The sequence below is a fragment of the Carassius auratus genome, chromosome 22, assembly GCF_003368295.1.
Source record: "Carassius auratus strain Wakin chromosome 22, ASM336829v1, whole genome shotgun sequence".
Lineage (NCBI taxonomy): Eukaryota > Metazoa > Chordata > Actinopteri > Cypriniformes > Cyprinidae > Carassius > Carassius auratus.
Genome location: NC_039264.1, coordinates 9,067,614 through 9,089,751, shown reverse-complemented (window position 1 = coordinate 9,089,751; position 22,138 = coordinate 9,067,614). Strand labels below are relative to the sequence as shown.

General features: G+C 31.9%; 1 protein-coding gene across 3 annotated transcripts in view; it reads right to left on the bottom strand.

The window, feature by feature from the left end:
* Positions 1–22,138, bottom strand: part of LOC113039613 (protein strawberry notch homolog 2-like) — a 47,319-nt gene that overhangs the window by 19,140 nt on the left and 6,041 nt on the right. For 2 of the 3 annotated variants that reach the window (XM_026197556.1, XM_026197557.1), the window contains exons 2-4: positions 16,591–16,773; positions 14,818–14,897; positions 10,165–10,276 (exon numbers count right to left, since the gene is read on the bottom strand). In XM_026197556.1, the coding sequence (XP_026053341.1) occupies positions 10,165–10,276; positions 14,818–14,897; positions 16,591–16,692 (294 nt within the window). In that variant the 5' untranslated portion in view covers positions 16,693–16,773. Of the gene's footprint in view, positions 1–2,801; positions 3,483–10,164; positions 10,277–14,817; positions 14,898–16,590; positions 16,774–22,138 lie in introns of those variants that run through there. The other variant, XM_026197559.1, reaches the window with a different exon arrangement.

Below are 22,138 nucleotides of genomic sequence, written 5' to 3'. Positions count from 1 at the left end.
AGGAGAAAAAAAATAAAGAAAATAAAAAGAGATAAAGATATAAGCTAATGGCTACAAGAAAGAAAAAAGGCAAATAGAAAAAAGGTCCAAACAAATGAAATAAAAACTACAAACAATGGCAAGCTTAGAGAAAAAAGGCAAACAACTGAAAGAAAGATGGCAAACAAGTATATGAAATGAAGCAGAAAATGGAAAGAAATAAAGGCAAGTGGAAAGAATAAATAAGGCAATTGGCCTAAAGAAAGAAAGTATGTCACAGAAAGAAAAAGAACGGAGGAATTGACAAATTAAAGAATATATGAACTACGAGAAAGTGGATAAAGATTAGACAATCAACCAAAACAATGGAAAAATAAACGAAAAGATCAAACAAACAATGGAAAGACAGAAAGGAAGAAAGACAGATAATTGGACAAAGGACAAACAAAAGAACATGCATAAAAAACTGATGAGTGAAAAATGACGAACAATGGCTAACCTAAAGAAAGAGAGAACAGACATTTTAATAAAGAATGGACAAACGAAACAGGCAGATTAAAGGAATGGACAAAAAACAGACAAATTAAAGAATGGACAAACGAAACATCAAATGAATGGACAAAAAAAACCTGACAAATTAAAGAAAGGACAAATGTAACAAATTAAATGAATGGACATAAAACAGACAAATGATAGAATGGATGAACAATGGCTACCCTAAAGAGAGAAGAGACAAGTGAAAAAGAGTGGACAAGCGATAGAACAGACAAATGAAGGAGTGGACAAACGAGGCAAGCATAAGAACAGACAAACAATGGCAAACCTAAAGAGAGAGAGAACAGACCAATAAAAAAGGATGGACAAACGAAACGGACAAATAAAAAAATAGACAAATGAAAAACGGCTGAACAATGGCTATCCTAAAGAGAGAAGAGACAAATGAAAAATGAAGGGATGAATAAAACACAAGTGACACATCAGACAAATAAAAGAACGGTAGAATAATGAGGAGAGAACTGACCAATTAAAAAAGAATGGAGAAAGGAAATAATGCACAAGAGAAAGAGCAGACAGAGTGGACAAACAAGGCAAACAAAAGACTGGCAAACCTTAAGAGAAAGAGAATAGACAAGGTAAAAGAGATGGCCAAACAAAACAGACAAACGAAAGAACACAAGTAAAAGAACAGACAACTAAAAGAAACACTAACATAAAAGTGAAGAAAAAAGACAAAGTTCAAGGAGGAGATCTGAACACAAGGAAGATGTGGTGCATGTCATGCAGCGCTGCAGGTCGTGGGTTTGGGAAGCAAAGACTCATTGTGCCTTAATAGCACTTTACATCACACTGTTCCCGTAAATCATGAGCGTCGCCCTGCCTTAGGCCCAAAATAGAGACCCAAACCCCTATAACGCAAAAATCCTGATGAGCGGAATAAAGGGAAGTACCATCCAGTACAAACTCATGCAACACAGGACATTCTCATCTAAAATACTTTCCACAACTAGAAGAAATTTGTGTGTGTGCTACAAAAAAAAATGAAGTTCATCCATTTCCTGAGACTGATGCAATCATTGGTGCTTTTTAACAGCAAGGAGATTTCAAATTGCAAACTCTAATACAGAATTTATCTAATTCAAAAGGAGCAATAATTGTGCCAAACTGCCAAATCCAAGAACCACCCGTGTCCACCTCTCAGCTTTCACGTTTATCAAAATTATTCTTACAAGTCAGCTTTTGCAATCAGAATGATGGTTGTAAATGCAAAATATCAATGTAGAACTTGGCACATATAAATAAAAAAATAAAATAAATAATAATATTAATAATATTAATAAAATGCTAAAATAATACATTTTAAGTTAAAATAATAATAATAATGAAATTACACTGTAAAATGTGATTAATTTATTTTATATTTAAATATATTATTTATATTTACTATTTTATATTATACAGTATCAGATTATTTTAAAATAATATAAATTATAATGTAAATTAAATGTAAAGTACATATAAATACAATATTTTATATTTAAATATATGATCTATACTACATTGTGTTATAAATTATTTAAATATTTATATATATATATATATATATATATATTTAAATATCATATATACATTTATATAATTACACAATTAATAAAAATAAATATTTTCTTTAATTTAATAAAAAGTACAAAATAAAATGTTTTTTTTTATTGAGAATAAAATATGCATATATGTATATATATATATATATATATATATATATATATATATATATATATATATATATATATATATATATACTTATACAAATATTATTTGGGTAAATGAAATAAAATAATAATTTTAATTATATATATATATATATATATATATATATATATATATAAAATTATAAATAAATAAATATATATATATATATATATATATATATATATATATATATATATATATATATATATATATATATATTCTCTGTATATAATAACTATATAATTACTATATATTTACTTATAGTCACTCTGACAACATGACTGCAAACAAACACTGGCATTAAAAACCAATCATTAAAAAATGCCACAAAACTAAAAACTGACAGTTGTGCGACAGATCGCAGATCTTCAGAAGCTACAAGAAGAGTGATAAGGAAATCATTTTATCTTATCTCTTCAAGGAAATAATCTGAGGGAAACAAAGTAGAGCACCAGACAAGAAGCTTCTTCCCTTGGGCAAGCAAACCTGAATCTCTCACCCGACAACAACATATTTTCAACCTCCTAAAAAGCTAAAAAAGAAAGGATTACATTAAAGAGATTTACGAGCCCTACCTTGGGCGGAGGACGTCCCAGCTGTGCATAAAACTTAGTCCAAAACTGCATGAGTGACATGGGTCCAAGTCACTATCATTCACCTCCTGAAGACAACAGAGTCTTTCCATGTGCAAGCTCACAGCAGCTGCAACAACATTCCCGGAGCAAAAGAAAGAGGGCTCTCCCGCCAGCACAACAGGTATGTGAGAGACCCAGTGCCCTTCCTAGTCAACGAGGACTGACAGGTATGTGCATGGAGGTTCTCTCATATTGATTGTGGTTTAGTTCCTCAATGCTAAAGGTGGTTGAGAGGGGAGGGGAGCTGAGCGAGGGGGAGGGGAGGGGAGGAGCTTTCAGGAAATGATGCTTTTGTTGGTAAGTGACTAGAGTTACTGGCAGTCAGGCCCTCTTTACAGTACGTGGTGTAACTCAACCGCATTCGTAGTGTAAACAGTGCAGCGCTACGGTTCTCCAGAGCGCTGTGGCCACTGCACTGGATCGGTTTAATGCTGACAGGTCATTATTTAATGATTATTACGTTTAGTGGCTCCCAGCTGAGCACATTTCTTTCGGTCTGGGGCTCTAGCCTTTGGTGTTCATCACTTATGAATGGAAAACAATCAGGCCGAGTCACTTCACATCAAAGCGGATGAGTTAAGCGGGCGTTTTCAGCGCTTGCTAGATGCTGAGTTCATTCGGATGCAATTGGCCACTTTCCCAAAACGGATCAGACTGGCATAACACCTGCCTTGGCTTCTTACCGAAAGAAACCAACATCAGGCCATCCGAGTGGATCTAATCAGTTAGTGGCTAGTAATCGAGATCGATGTCTTGGAGGCACATCGTGGCTGCAAGTAGCCGGTGACTGCTGGTCCCGGCGACCGAACGGCGCCTTGACGTGCGCAGATATCAGTAAACATGAGTCACTGATTATTGGCCTAAAGTATGGATAATATTCTTCCACTGAGGGGGTGGTGAAGAAAGATGAAAAAGATGTGCCGTTAATTTGCTCCGCAGAAAAGATGCAGATTTTAGTGTCGTGAACTAACAATGCAGAAGTATCACATGTGTAATCTGCATTTTAATGCGCACACAATTACTCTTGTGTTGCTGTCATTTTGTAGTGAGAATGATCTTCCTAAAAGCATAAATGAATGCAAAACTCTAGAAACACAACTAGAAACATACAAAGAGAAATATCATGTTACAAAATAAAATGAATATATTAAAAAAAAAAAAAAAAAAAATCTAAAATAAAAACATAACAGATAGAAAATATAAAAACAACACATACAATAAAATACATAAAATATAAATTACACTGGAAAATTTGTTACTGGAAAAAATATGTGTGTTTATATAAATTTTATATATATATATATATATATATATATATATAAATATATATATATATATATATATATATATATATATAATATAAAATATATTTATAAAATATATTTAGTTTTTTGTATAATGTCACGGAATTATACTTAATATATATATATATATATATATATATATATATATATATATATATATATATACATTAATTAAGTATAATTACGTGGAATTATACAAAAAACTAAATATATTTATACTCATTAATCTTATTATTTAAAGTAATATAAATTTAATGAAACAAATATTTTAATGAAATAATAAATGAAAAACTATCTAAAATATAAAAAATAAATAAAATAAAAATGCATTATAAAATGTATGTTATTGAGAAAAATATTTTAAGATGTATTATTTTGTATTTTATAAATAAATTCTATACATAAAAGGTGAATTATACAATGTATATAATTGAGAACAAAAATATTTAGATTCACTATACATTTTTATTATTGATTTTTAGAGTATTTTAAATTAAATTAAATATTTTAAATTAAATAAAACAAAAACAATAAAAAAATGCAATAAAAAACAAAAAAAGTATGCTATTGAAGAAAATACATATTGTATTTTTATACACACACACACACACACACACATATAATAGATTTATATTTTATTGATTTTTATTATATATTGTCTATGTATATAATTTATGATATTATTTAAAATGTGTGTTTGTGTATTCATACACAATACATCTAAAATATACATAAAAATTGTGATAGGATGTTTAAACCATACAATAAATGGCAAACAGCAAGACAACATCTTGAAGACACATCTGAACACAGACATCTTCCTTGTAAGATGTGTAGGAAAAATGCCTTCCAGTTAAGTGAAAATAGTGTAGGTTAAACTAGCGACTACGTTTCCTCTGAAATCCACTTACGGCAACCTCCCGCCCAAAGCCGTCTGATCATCTAAATCAATCTCTGCAGAGCAGAAGTAGTTCAAGAAAAAAAACAAACAAAAAGCTTGCCAAAGACCCTCCCAGAGCCACGGATGACGATGCATGCACTACTAAACGTGCCTGTGACAGGAGTACGCAAATGCACGTAGGTTTGTAAGCTTTGTGGTCGGCCTGCGGTTTCTCATTCTCTTGTGTTGTAGAGTTCAGCATGTCTTTTCCTTTAGTTTGAGAAGCATCTTACATGCTCATCAAAGCTAAGAAACACCTCCTCCCTGTAGCCAATCAGAAGCAAGAGAGAGAAAACAACTAACAGAAATAATCATCACCCTATGCGCTTGTAATGTTCCTGCATTTATACGCATATTTCTTGTTATTTGTAAGAGCTGGTGCATGCATGAGCGAGAACACAATCATTTCCAGTGAAGCTCTTGGCTGGGTTCAGTGAAGCTCTGTGCCTTTGCAGCTGCAAACTTATCAACAACCTCAGGCCAGGTGCATGTCTTCAGTATATGTGACAGGTGAAAGTTAGCATGTGTGCATGCAAGATCATCAGAAAGAACAAAGAACTGAAGCAAGATAGCTGCGATCATTCACACCTCCTACCTGTGGTTTCATACTGAGCCAAAAGCCTAAATTAATGCTAACAAACTTCAAATACTTAGAAATGGTCCAAGCTTTCATGTAGCCTAAAACTTTTTAGATTTCAAGATATCCACCAAAAAACAAAAAACAACACCCACTCTCTGTCTATATACAGTATTTTGATATTTATAATTGAATAAATATGAATAGAAAAAATATATATTTTATTTTTGTTTAATAATATAGGTTTATAATCTTTAATTGTTATTGTTTTTATTATTTCCTTTTATTTTTATTTGTGTTAATTAGTATAATAAACAGTCTATAGAATAAATGGCAATAAATTATAGAATTCTATGACATTATAATTGTATAATTATTTTTTATTGATATATCATCATGTATAAATGTATAAACAAACAAATATGTAAAAATACAAAAGAAATTATATTTTTATAATGAAATTATATTTTTATAATGAAATAAAATTACTATTATTACTATTATTATATATGATTACATATTATTATTACTTATTATATATTGTACGCATAATAAATGCTAACACTGTTTTTCTGTCTCTCTCTCTCATACATACACATATTTTATATATTATACATTTTATATTAAAATATATATTTGTTATTTGTTATATGTACAATAACTTATATAGACATCATATTTCTTTTTTTATTCATCATTATATGTAAACAAATATATAATATTACTATTATATACGATTGCATATATATACACATAAAAAAAACGATAACAATGTTTTAATTTATTTGTTATCTCTCTCTCTCTCTCACACACACATACCTATAAATATTAATACAACATTACTATTATTATTTAAAATGGAAAAAAGAGAGATCTGATATGTAAAATAAATTAGATAATGTGCACAATAAAATAATGTTTTCTTTTGTTTGTTTTTTAATGCATCATTATCATACACAAAAGAATATTTAAATCATATTCCTCAGGTTTTATCATATAAAATTAAAATACATGAATCATAATACTACTAAATACTATTAATATTATTATTATTATTATTATTTTTAAGTAGTTGTAAAACCGAGTGTCCCGTCAGTAAACAGAGTATCTTCAGCAGAGCATCAAGCTGTGGGTTTGGAGGCCTGAAGATTTGCGGCCTGTCGTTATTTTGATTGCACCCTCGTACATCCTGTAAACAACAGCTCGTGTCTAAACAAAAAGAGGAAATCCTGAGAGAGCTTCACATGATGAGGAACGACATCCTGAACAAGCGCACAGCTCTGAATGTTTAATGTCAGACTGACAGAAAGAGACACACAGAAAGGCTGCTGGGATATTGGGCTGGACTGATGTGTCAGTGTCTTCCCTACAGCAGCTGTGTGCCATGACTGTGATCTTCTGAAGGAAAGCATGGCATTAACCACAACACATGCATCTTTCTTGAGTCTGAATCACTCAGACATGACACTAGCAAGAGCAGATGGAAGAATTCATTTCATGCTTTTTATTTGACCAGATCATCTCTATTTAAACATGATTAGCTATTACATTTGGAATATGTTTTTCCCAGACTGTTCCCAGAAATTATTTTAACAATTTATCTGCATCTTCAAAAAGTGCCATTTTAAATAAAGCCTTAAATGCTTCCTGTATAAGGACACTGAGAAGCTCATAAAACCCATTTATAAGATAATGAATATGAATATATATATATATAAAGTGCACAATATATCACAAATAATAATAATAATAATATTATTATACACTTTTATCATTTTTAATTTATGTAATATTTAAATAAAAATTGCAATGTAATATTAAACAAATACATATAAGAAATATGATTTAATATAAAATTGTCAAGTAACCTTTCAAGTGATGAACATATAAATGATTAAAAAAGTCAAAATTAAAAATAAAAATATTAAATATAAATATTAAATTAATTATATTTGTCAGGTTTTCTCTAATATCGATGAAATATTTTGAATTATGGAAATAAGTAGAAAAATACTGAATATGAATAGTTGTATATTAATAATAGAATATTTAAATATTACATAAAAGTTACATATTAAATTAGAAAAATTTATTAATTTGTCAACTTTTTTTTATCTAATATTGCAGAAATTGCATATATAATAACTATTATTGAATAGTATAAAAGTGTAAAATTTGTTTGTAATTAAATAATTTAGTAACATTCGTCAGGTTTTATTTAATACTGTCAGTTTTCTGTTATTAAATGTATTACACCTTATATAATGTTTCAATAATATTTGTATAATATACACATAATATTTATACACACACACACACACACACACACACAAACACACACACACACATATATATATTAATGTTTATGAATATAATTAGCAAAAATATTTATACAAATTTATATTTTAAATATATATATATATATATATTTTTTTTTGTATAATATTCAATAAATATTATGAATACTGAAAATAAAGGCAGAAAAAAATATATATTTTTGTTTTATCATCCAGTCTGAACTCTTCACCTAATTGTTTTTCTCTTTCATAAGCTTCCCATCAACCCACACTCTTTAACAGGTGACATTATGCCTTAATGCAGCTTTATTTTTGTCTTTTCCCCCATTCAGCCCATTGAGACAGAAAGAGGTGTTCTGTATTCAGCCGCTGAGGTAATTTTCCTGTTACAAACACTCAAGTAAACTTAGCTACGGCGAGACGGCAACCCGAAACCAGCGCTGGAGGGATTTTGTTACAGCAATTAAAGCGAAGCCAGAAAATGTGTCGCTGGTGTCTGACTCCTGCACAGTGAACATGCAGAGGTCAGAAGGGTGCATCCACATTTAAAGGCCATTATGTGGTACTTACAGGTGCGGGATGCAGGTCTAAACGTGACGGGAAGAAGGTGTGTGTGACAACAGTGAAATTAATCACATCAGTCAGCCTCTTTACCGGCTGTCCTGTTTGGGAGGCACCTCTTCTCATAAAAATCATTTGTTGTGTAGAAATGAAAGTGGAAGCGTGGCAGAGTCGGACAACGGCAGATGGGGCAAATGTTCAGAAAACCCGTTTTATAATTAGAACATTTTTTACATAAAGTCTTTGAGGTTAAGGGTTCTCATTTTTACAATCCTGCAAGTCTTCTTTAGTGGTGATAGAGCCTTTATTTTTCATGTATTTTTTGTATTTATTACAATATGTTAAGTTGCAATTTATTATTTTTACATTTTTAATATCCCAGGAACACTTTTAAATGTCCCTGTCTGCCTTACAGATTTAAAATATATTTTAAAAAGGTTTTCTTTTTTAACTATATGTAAAGGCAGGTGGGGAAGATTAAAAGAGGAACTGGGAAAAAATTTAAATAAGGCCTCTGCCTCTGAAAAAACATAAATTGAAGTACAATTAATTTTTTTAGGATTTACAGTACACATAAATTAATAGAAAAGGAGGAAGATGTTTCTTTTCCGCTGCCAGATGAGCAAGACTCAGGGTGATTAATCAGATTTAACAATTTTAAGTAACGATTTTATGATTTTGTCTTCTTTTCTTCTTCTTTTGTTTTAAGTAGCATTTCTATTTATAATTTTATAATATTATTTAAATCCATGCACATCCATAAAAACATTTAAAAGCATTTAATGAATTTTCTATTTAGTTTAAATAAACACACTTTTAAAAAAAAGTCCAATATATGCATGACATTTCACAAGTCAATAACTAATAATTTCACGATTTTAATTAACAATATCATGACTATATGATAAATAAATATTTAGTAGATTTATAGATTTTTATTTAGCATTTGTATAAAATTGAATTAAAAATATGCACATTTATATACAATCTTTTTTTTTTTTTTTTGTTTAATCAATTTTTATTTTAAAGGTGGTGTATGTAGGATTGACACCGAGTGGTTGAACTAGGTATTGCAGTGGGTTTTTCACAAACCAAAACAGAGACCAACATTCCAGCTTGGAACACACATTTGGAAAACAAGTATGTTAACTTAGCATGTTTCTTAAGTATCTTAAGCAAACATATTATGGTATTTTTATGCTTTAGTAAAGTCAAAAACTTACAAACAGCACCTTTAAGCTCAAGGAAACCCACTCTTTAAATATGTTTTAATAAGTCCCATAAATACATGACATTTGAGTCTGTGAAATCATGTGAAATAATCATACTCTTAATGCTAAAAGTAATCATGATTTCGATTTTTGCCATAATCGAGCAGCCCTTCTAACAAGACATGATCAAAACCCATCCACTGCTTCACAAAACCTTAAAAAGGTTATTTAGCACTAAACTGGTCTTTTGCCACTCTAATCTGATGCGATCTACAGACTTAAAACTTTCTAAAAAACTATGCACTAATCAATAGCAAGTCTGTGAGATGACAAACGCAGTCATTATAACATGCAGACGTATTTTCTTTAGCCGTAAACACAACCTAAAGAGGATGAAAGCAGCTGGGTCTTACCAGAGGAAGGTCTTCATTCTGAGTGAGATTCAGACTCGGCAAGTCAAAGTCGCTGAGGCCGTTGGGAAACAAATCCGTGTGCATGTCCGACGGGCCGCTGAGAAGCTGCTGCCTGAGAACCGAGACAGAAGAAGTCCAGAGTTTCATGATGGATCACGAGTAGAGTAAACAGACGCGCAAAAAAAGGAAGCAAGGAAATTCACAGTTTTGTGTCGGAAAAACAAAAAGTCACATGACCGATAGAGTCAGGGTGGGACGTAAAAAAGAAAAAGAAACCCTGAAAAGTAAGCAAATAATGACTAAATGTTCATATTTACCGTTTAAATTTAATTGTAGATGTGTACAACTACACAGACTGTGACTATACAGATGCCTCTCGTCATGTGACACTCATTCATTGAGAGCCTGTCATGTGACGTTCACTTTCGGTTCTCTTTCTTTCATTTAACTTAACGTTGTGGGAAATCACCGCAGCACATTTCAGGAAGCTTCACACCGAGGTGGATATTTTTGTCGTGAAGCTAGTTTGGAGGATACAGTTGAACTGCTTTGAGAGCAAAGTATTCTGCCATTGAAGAGGAATGATGAATTCTATAGAGTCTGTATAGGATGAGCGCTGACAAAGCACATGATACATAAATCCATTTACAGAGGGAAAGATGAAAAGTCTGGGACCACTTCCAGCATTTGGAATTCAAAATAAGGTTTTAGGATTTAAGAGACTATATAAATAAAATATAAAAGAATATAGAATTAAACTGTAAAACAATGAGGCATTAGGATGTAAAAAAAAAAAAAAAAAAAAACGTAATAATGAGGTTTCATTTCCAATCATTTTATAAAATAGAACAACAATGGTATACATTTCTGTATAATATGCTTATAAAGAACTGTTCAAACGTTTCAGTGTCTGTTTAGATTTTTTTGTTAACAAATTTAATCTTTTATTAAACTGATGCATTAAATTAATCAGAAGGCACGGTAAAGACATTTATAAAGTTAATAAATATTTCTATATCAAAATAAACGCTGTTCTGTTTATCAGTTAGTGTTAGTTATATATATACACACACTTAAGTAAAATTAACAATTTATTTAAATATATATTTTAAATATTTTTTACTATTTTAAGTAATTATTTAGATTTGTTAATATTACAATTAACAGTAACAATATATAATAATAGTAATAATATTAATACAACATAATTAATATATTTAATAATAGTAGTAACAATAATAATCATAATAATTGTACAGTTTTAATAATTTTTATTTTCTATCATTATTAATTATAACTGTTATATACACAACTAATTTAATTATTATTATTATTATTATAATTCATAATTATCATAATTTTTTTAACTTTTGAACAGTACAGTATGTACCATTGCTAAACCACGAAAATATGGTAAAAAAAAAAAAAAAAGTAGTAAAATATTAATATACTTTTACATATTTTTTTTGGATGAACAGACGTCAAAGGAATGTGTATAGAAAATCTGAAATGAATGAAATGGATATAGATATATATCAGAAGAAGGAGATTTCCATATAACCACTGAGTCTGAGGATATTGAAATATGGACTAATATATATATATATATATATATATATATATATATATATATATATATATATATATATATATATATATAATTAATTTCCACATGATGCTCTTAACATGACACTTATAAGACCAGGGACATTTATTAATAAAGTAAAAATTATAATTCATTTGAATTTGCAGCAGATTTGCAGTAGAGTGCATTTGTTTTCTTGAACAAACTTGTCCATATTTCAATATCCTCAGACTCAGAGGTTACATGGAAACCCCCTTCTTCTGATATTACACCACAGGTCTGGCACCTCGATTCAGGCGCATTCCATCAACACAATACAATACACTCTGGGACACTGAACCATCCCATAATGCCCGTCTCTGCCTCGTGTAATCTCATCCTTCTGAGAAAAATCACTTGTATCCGAAGCAAACGGTGCAGGAAAAAGACTATAAAGTCATTTTTAGGGTAATACATACATTAATAAAGTATATAGTCTCTCAAAACAAGCTGTTTTTGTTGAGTCATTTTATTGCTTTCAGACAGATTGTGGCGGTCAAGTAAACAACACTCACTAGCCAAGTCTAGACACCTTTATCAGCTGAACATTAAACACAGGTACACATTACAAGGTGTTAAACAGACTGTCTCTCTCTCTCGGTGCTTGTTTTCACTGTGTTAAATTAAATATGGCACCAGGGACCAGAACTATTGTTTCGAATGTCTGGATGACAAAAAAAAAGGAGATAATTTTTTTGTGTGTGTGTCAGAATCAACATACTGCATATATTATTTAAATTTAAGACTAAAACAAAAAAACACAACAACAACAACAGGAAAAAAGAAAGTGGCCTGATAACAAATTATGACACAATTATAAATAGACTAACAATTAAAAGTAGACATTCACTTTTACAGTGGTAATCCTTTTCCACCTCTGCTCACTCAACATAATAGTAGTAATAATAATAATAATAAATATTTAATATTAACATCATTTTTTTGTTATTACTATTGTTTTCTTGTTATTAGCATTATTTTATATGGCAATATAACAATTAATAGCAATAAGTATTATTAATAATGTATTATAATAATGTTATAATAGTTATTATTGTTTTGATAATATTAAAATTAAATCATATTTTGAATTATAAATAATGTAGTTATTGTCCCGATTTTAAAAGGAATGAATAATAATAAATAAACATTGTTAACTTTTTTCATATCAATACTACTACTACTACTAATAACAGCAATTTTGATAATTGTTATTATCATTATATTTATTTAGTAATAGAATTATTAAAAGCAATTACTATTAATAATAATAAACAATAATTATGTTAATTATCATTATTATTGTATTGATAATATTATTAGTAGTATTCATAGTATTCTGAATTACAAATAATCTTATTACCATCTTTTTAAAGTTAATAATAATATTAATTATTATTTTGAAAATATGTAGTTTATTATTGTTATAATTTTTTTTTTTTACTGATATCACCATTAGTTGATAGTAATAATATATAATAATAGTAATAATATTAATATAATTATTGATGTATAATAGCAGCAACAATCGTAAACATACTAATTGTATTGTTACTAATAAATTTTTATTTTCTCTAATTATTAGAATAATAATCATTTGAGTTACAGTTAATAATAACTAGTCATAATAGAATTACTTGAATTATAAACCATTAAAATGTTATAACGTAATAGAATGTTTTAACAAACAATTATGATAATATATTTACTTCAATTTAAGAATTGAAAAATATTAACAAACAACATATAAACGAACAACATTGTTAAGGTTTGAATCATCTGTTTAGCTATGACTCATGAAAGTGGGAAAACTGGCATCTGGTGTCTTTCTGAGGAAGAATGTAATACGAAGCATAAACTAATAAGCATGAAGTTTGTATTTTCCTAGTCTGTCTGCATAAATTGATGCTGAATATATTTTTTTACCGAATGTCAATGCAGCATTAAAGGTTTTCGCATTGCCAGTGATAAAATTCTGTGAATGCATCGAGATGTTTTTCCACCAGGGAGTGGGTGGAGGATGTAGCACTGACGCTAGCATCAACCACAAACTGTTATTCTTTCTAAAACCGAGACCCTTATTGCAGCGTTTTCAAACTCATCGACCTTTGCACACATATATCTCATCCACCTCGGTTCCCTGTGCCATATTGCTACAAAAACTCGCTACTGCGTGCTATAAATACACAGAGAGGACTTCCCACAGTCTCTGTAAACAAAACACCCGCTCGTTCACATGACCTCTGATGGCACCTGATCACAAGACGACGTGAAATGATCACGCATAGCAACAAAGTAACAAAATAAGATCATTTTGACTTTCACTGTATAACTTTTGAAGACCTATCCCTTTAAATGTTTTCCATGCCATCTTTTAAAACAAAAGCCGCTGAGTCAGTCTTTTGCGCAACTGGGTGGCAACAAAGCAGATGTTTACGAAAAATCATTATGGAGTGCCAAGGGCTTCACCAAGTCAACTAAGATTGCAGACCAGTTACGTATCATTTGTCACGTCAAGTTCAGGGATGTTTTTGCTTGCGTCTTATCGGTTCATGAAGACATGAAGAGACTTGTTGTGACATCCTGTATCCAGGTTGCAAACACAATACGTCAAATAACTAAGAAAAGCACTGCTTCAAATTACAAAAGGGCTTCCCTGTATAAACATCCGACATAATAGATTGGCAATAAGCTTTTCTTAAGGTAAACATCAATTGACTTTTTAAAATGTATCAGTTTAATTCCATAAACAGGACACAAATTTAATGCGTCAGGGATTGGAGATCGATAGAGAAGTATGGGCAACTGAAAACGAAAGTCACTTTAGATATATTTTGGCGGAAGATTGCGAAGATAAACATGTTTTGTTTTTTTTCTTTGGAATGACACACACGATAACAAACGGACACAATTAGGAAGGGTGACTTTTGGTTTCATTCTGACTTCTTTTAGGTTTCCTCTAGGTTTGGAAAACAGTGGTTGGTATCAGAATCAGTCTATCGTGATTAGACAGAAGTCTGGGTACTTACTGGTTTTCAGATTGCACGGGACAGGGCAAGCTGTAGGTCTGATGGGGGAAGCTCCAAGGGTTGCTGGCGAACACATGGCTCTGAAAGAGAGGATGTGAAAGCTTTTAGGTATTAGGTAGGGATGTACCGCTATAAAAGTTCTGTCTGGTAAGCTAAAAATAGTAAAAAAAAAAAAAAAAACATATACGTCTGATAAATGGCTGATAGGAAAGTTTTATATATATATATATATATATATATATATATATATATATATATATATATATATATATATATATATATATATATATATATATACACACACACTAGGGCTAGGTTTTGACACAAATTTCACAATTTGATTTGGTTCGATTCGATTCTCATTCACAAGCTTGCGATTTGAGTCGATTTCCGATTCAATTTGATTCAATATCAGTTATTTTGGATATATATCAGGTACAGCACGAGCCAACTTTTCTCAGGGGAAAAACAATCTCTCAACTAAAACATACATGAGAGTCAGTTGGTACTACATCACTATAATATTGAAGGTTAAATTTGACTATTTTGTTAATATGACACTTAATGTAGTTATAAAATAATAAAGTTACAACTACGTAATAATATTTCTACTTCAATTCATTTTTTTTTTAAATCTAAACAATGGGCGGCATAAAAACTTGATGGATTTATTCAAACCTTGAGGAAAAGTACACTTTATAATGAACGTTATATGGTGCACATATTTAGCAAAATACCCCTCTCTGCAGTTTGTTTTTCTATGACATTGTTTTACCATCTGTTATATTGACGTCTGTGCCCTGCTGAAACACTGATTGAGCAATTACGTGAGACAGGAAGTTGTATTCTATCTTTTAAGTTACCTTCGGATGTTTAGTCATGACTTTATTTTTTACCGAAGCTGATATTAATGTGGAGGAGACGGTCAGTTTACATTGTTCCGTAAAGATGAGAATCAATTAATATCGAGATATCTATATATTTTACCCAGCCCTAATATATGGATATATGGATAGATAGATAGATAGATAGATAGATAGATAGATAGATAGATAGATAGTAATTTTTGAAACAACAAGTGGCTAAAACTAACAGTCACAAAGTGGAAAAGAACTAAACTTGGGCACATTAAAAATAGGAACTTAAAAAATATATATTATTAACCAATACAACTTTGACCGGAGCTGATTATAGCATGCATAAAAATAGTGAGTCATTCGTTTATATCTAAAATGTGTGTCTAAAGGAAACTCCCGTCATTTGTGCTATTTACACTCGTGATGACATCACTGCACTCCATCACCGCCCAAATATTTACCTTAACACTTCCCTTTTCCACTGTAAAACCATCTTATTCTCTGAATTTTTACTGAGCCCTGTCACAATACGATACACGATAACAGTATTTGAACAAAACGGTGAGAAAAAGCTGCATGGCTTATCAGGAATTGCGTCTACCAACTGTTAAAATGACTCTGTGACCACAAAGACGTCATTCTGTCACCCACACACACCAGAGTCTTGAGGTTTCACCAGATATCAGAGCGAATGACCCGAGTTTTCGAAAAAGGAAACCAGTAACGAACACAATGACTTTATGAATTTATACTAAACATGTGCTTATATCCCTGTGGTAAGAAATGTGATTCTATACCAAAGGCTTTGTGGTTAACAATACAGGCTAGTAACCGAAAGGTTGTAGTTTCAAACATTTTTGACTGGTGCACTTTTAGATGCTAAGATGAGACGCTAAATGAAATGAGAGGTAGTTACCATAGGGGGTGCAAGGATGAACCCCCCTGCATCCAGTTGAGGTCCGTCCGAATGTGAAAAGATGTGCCCGTCCATGGCAGGCGGAATGGAGAGCGATGGCATCAGACTGCAGTCTTGTTAATGATGGCCGAAGCCCACACTGTGTAAACCTGAGCGACCCGGTCAGTGTCTTCTCACCATGACCTGAGAACACAAACACCAGAGACACGGGACGTCCTTAACGGTGGAAAAACAAGTGGGTGAGTGTTATGCTGTCAGTGTTAAAACCTCAGAGCAACGGGGAGAAAGAATCACAAAAAGTCCTTTGGAAGAACATGAGGGTGAGTAAATGTGACAGAATCGTAATTGTTACATGAAATATACAAAAACAAATCTGCTCTCCGGTAACTCTGAATAGATCTATTATCATCATCAACTAGAGGAGCGTTTCACACAGAAACCTATGAAGGTTTCACTGACTGAGACAGCAAAGGGTAATATTTGAAGAGAGCTCCTTGTGAGGATACAAAATGTAGACATTCTGAGCCCCAGAGCAGTTCGATTTAAGAGAACAAACCTTGGTAAATCTTGGTATCACATGAAAGGACAACGATTGTTATGCAAGGGATATTCTCAGAAGCACAAAACAACTTGTGGTTCTCATTAGGAAGTTGATAATATGCCAGAGAACAGTTAAAAACACCTTAAATATGACAGACAACATTCCTGTAGACACAGCTGATAAATAGTTTCACTTTATGGCCGATGACTGATAACAGCTAATATTAATGATTTACTATCGGTCTAAATAAAGATAATACACCAAAATAAATAAGTAAATACTTAAAGTCTGAAAGGTGTATATTCATTCTGAGATGAACTTTAAAGGGGTCATGAACTGAGAACCGAGAACTTTTGACATACAGTATAAAAGGTCACTGTGCTATAAAAACATCCTGTAAGTTTAAGGACTCTAAATGCATTGTGTCCTGAACGCTGGGTCGAAGACTGACACGTTAAGAGATGAAATTGATGATGAAAGTTGTTATTTCTGTTTTCTTTGTGCACAAAAAGTATTCTTGTAGCTTCTTAACATTATGGTTGAACCACTGATGGCACATGGACTATTTTTATGATGTCTTTACTACCTTTCTGGGTCTTGGTAGTTACGTTGCTGTCTATGTAGGGTCAGAAAGCTCTCGGATCTCATCAAAAAATATCTTAATTTGAAAATTAACATAGGTCTAACTGGTTGGAATGACAGCATTTTTCACAATTTTGGTTGAACTATATCTTTATTCTCAAAAAAAGTAAAAAAAAAAAAATAATTAAGTCGCTTTGGATAAAAGCGTCTGCTAAATGAATAAATGTAAATGTAAATGTAAAAAAAAAATCCAGATTGCATAGATTCCTATTGAAGTGGCTGGATTCAACCACACACACACAAAAAAATCCTTATAATGGTTAAAGTGAAAGCAATGACAGAAACAACAATAGTAATGTTTAATAATACTAATGGTCATTATTAATCTGCACAGTCTCTATTATGTCAGCTAAAAAAATAATAGTTGGAAAAAAGTCTAGGATTAGAAAATAATTGTTTTTTTCTCTGCAATAAGATGCACTGAAAAAAACCCCCCCAGAGACTTAAAGAAGCAAATAAGATTATTTTAATTTCACATAAAAAAAACACTTAGCAACCTATGAGGGTACATTCATATTTCTTATGCCGTCGAATGCCTAGGCAGTCAATGCATCCCAGAAAGAGGAGGTGTCCATCTCTCTAACCCCCTGCCACAAAGAACAATCAATACTGATTACTATTGAGTTCCCAAATGTCCTCTTCCTGTAAAGCACCATTATCTTTACTGGAAGACGGAGAAAAAAAGATGAGAAAGCACCATGGATAGAGATTTTCACAGGAATGAAGCTCACACTGGTTTTATTTTACATAACATCCAGATTTCACATGAAACCCAGAAAAAAAAACAAAAAAAACAATGACAGAACTACTAAAGGTAATAAAACTGGGAAGTTGTTTTGAAACAAGAAGGAATCACCAAAGGTACCTAAAAAGACAATAAAAAAAAAAAAAAAAAACCTTTCTAAAAGTAGGTTTGAAGAAAACGTCAACATTAACAGAGAAGAATTGCTACCTTGCAACTAGTGGCATCGCAAACTTGATGTGTTGCATCTAAACGCATCGTATTTCATTAAATTGATTTGTTATTTAGGAGGGAACTTAACATGGTGGAAACAAGAAGGGGGAATTGCTTCAGTTTGACCTACAAAACCATCTAAAGGCATCATATTTCAAATAAATGGATTCAGTATTTAGTAGGAAACACTAAAAAAAATTTCACCAGTTGTGGAGACAAGAAGGGGAAATTCATTTAAGGTAGAAAATCCTTCGGTTTGGCTTTCGAAACCATCTAAACCGTTTAAATCGTATTATATTTCAATAAATGGATTTAATATAATTAAAAAGTAGAAACGTGCAGAGACAAAGCGGGAGGAAAAAAGTTATTAATTTTTTTTTAAAATTAATTTGTTATTTAGGAGGAAACCCTCCTAATACATCGTCCTATTGGTGAAGACAGGAAGTTAGAATTCCTTCAAGAACAAAACCTTTTTTCTTCCAAAGCCATCTAAATGTGTCATTTTTCAATAAATGGATTGGTTATTTAGGACAAAACACAAATAATGAGATGAAACAAGGCTCCAGACTGCGACCATTTTTTCTGCCGGTGCGACTAATTTTTGTAAGCGGTCGTACTCGTGCAACCACCATGTTGTCCAACCATTAAACACTGCCATTTCTGTTACATTTGAGAAATGTCAAACGGCAAATGAAATGAAAGCAAACTAAACCATGCTATGTTTCAGATGTGCAGTGCAAACCATTTATCAGCAACACAAACAAACATGTCCGAGCTCAAAACAGCTTTACCCGGGAGCCAAAGTTGATTTCGCGACACTGTTACTGCACAGATGCAACAGTGCTGCGAGATACATTGAGAAGCTTTTGAATTCGCCGCACAATGATAAGGTTGCTGCGAGATCTAGTGAGAATCATGTAAATTCTGCACAGAAACCTTTCTTATAAACAGCGCTGACAAACAACTGGAAATCAGAAGCAGTAACGCTAACTGTAACCATGGTGTTGTGGTAGAAATAGTCTAATCAGACAAATCTGTAAATAAACGAGATGAACATGTAATATTATTAACTGCACTTATTAATGCAACAATAGTCATTCTATGATTAAATGACCTTTATTTTGAAAACCCCCCACACACCACCCACAGCGCTACCAAATCAGCTCCTGGCGCCACCATCAGTAGAACTGGGTGGTGCTGGTGCCACTCCCCTCAAATTTGTGTCTGGAGCCCTGTGAAAAGTCATTAGTGGGGAAGACAAGGAGGGGGAATTCCTTAAAGTGGGAAGAAGGTTCTTCAATTTGGCCTCATCTTGTATTTCACTTAATTAATTTGTTATTTAGCAGTAAACACAAAAAAAGGGCGAAAAAAAGTCAAGAGTATTGAAGACGAGAAGGGGAAATTCCTTCAGGAACAACAACAAAAAACGCTTTAGTTTGGTCTCCAAAACCCATCTAAACGTGTCACATTTCAATAAATGGATACGTTATTTAGGACTACACACGAAAAACAAGACGAAAAGTCATTACTGGAGAAAACAAGGAGGGGGAATTCCTTCTACAGTTCTACAATTTGCCCTCCAAAACCATCTAAAAACCTTTTGTATTTGAATAAATTGATTTGTTATTAAGCAGTAAATACAAAAATAGGATGGATGAAGTCATCACTGGTGGAGATGAGAAGGGGGAATTCCTTCAAGAAGGAAAAAATCCAACCGAGGTAACAAACTACAGTTCAGGACAAAAAAACTATCCAATGTACACATAAGTGTATTATTTACTCTCTTTATATATATATATATATATATATATATATATATATATATATATATATATATATCTTTATTTATGTTTTTTCTACCTCAAAGGGTTGCACCTTGAATTGCGTTGTACAAATGTGCAGTGACAATAAAGTTTGATTCGATTCAAAAGTGCCTGTCTGATAATCACATTGAAGGCTTGCAGATGGTGTGAGTTATGAAAGTTTAGGAGCTTATTTCGTGACAGTTGCATGCAGCCTCGAGACCTGACGGATGCCTCACACAGTTCCTCTAATCTTCTCTGATCTCTCGCACGCCACTAGAGGCTACTGAGACGTCTTTCAAGGAGTGGGAAGAAAAGAAAGCATGCATGATGTGAGGGGAAAAAAAAAGTCCTCAGGCTTGAGGCATGGTGTGAATCACCATCAGGGGTTTCCCATGTTTCCTCAAGAGAGAGTTAAGGACACGGCTCACATTCTGCTGTGTCACGATGAGCATATGGAAGTCGTCCAGAAATGTGTGATGCTGATAATCTGCTCATCCTCATGAGCTGTCATGAGGGAAAGCTGGAGATGTCACCAGCTCAGTGTTCCCCAATGTTATTGGATCAATGTCCAGCTTATGTCCTGATGTGCGAAAATTTCTGGAAGGAAGGAGCTTGTTCTGTCAGCTAGCTTCTGTTTGCTTTATGTGTTCTGATGCCAAACCGGAGTTGTATTGTTTTGTCCTCATTTGCTCTTCATCTCTGGATAAAGGTCTTATTAGGAAGGGCCAAATGAGTGTGAGTTATCTGGCCGCAGAGACAGACTTCAACGGGTTTCACATGACTGGCTGGGAAAGCAGAGCTTGCCAACCTCAAGGCAGACGATCCCAGGAGATACAGGAAAATCCTGCTGACACTTGATTGGAAACAGTCGAAGCTAATGCAGTTAGAGAAACAAACTAAGCATGCTAAGTGTGGCCAAATGTGTTTGCAATGGCAAAGCCAGACCCATTGATTGAAAGATTAAATATTTAAGCGATTATTTCCTCTTGTCTAGGGTTGTCCTATATTCAAAAATATGGTCAGTACTGATATGCCAATATTATGGCTGATAACCAATTTATAGTCAATTCTAAATATTATAATAATTGTATAAATATTTAAATATAGTATTTTGTCTAAACATTTTAACAAATGAAAAAAAAAAAAAAAAACTATGAATGTATTTAATTTTAGTTAATGTATGCATCACCTCATCATAAACGGACAATTTTATTTTTTCAGGAAGGATGTATTAAATTGATTATTAAACTAGATTTTGTTTTCAACATTGAATACATATATTGAATCAGCATATTAGAGTGTTTTCTGAAGGACCATGTGACACTGAAGACTGGTGAAATGATGCTGAAAATTCAGCTTTCCATCACAGGAATGAATGACATTTTAAAATATATTCAAATAAAAACTTTTATTTTAAATCATAGTAATATTTCACAATATTAATGTTTTTACTGTATGTATTTTTGATCAAATAAATGCAGCCTCGGTGAGCAAAAGAGACTTCTTACAGTAACATTAAAAATACAGTAAAATACTGGAATCAACATAGAAATGTGTAACATTAAGCCAGAAAAGGAGAAAGTATTTTTCACTGAACATTTAATT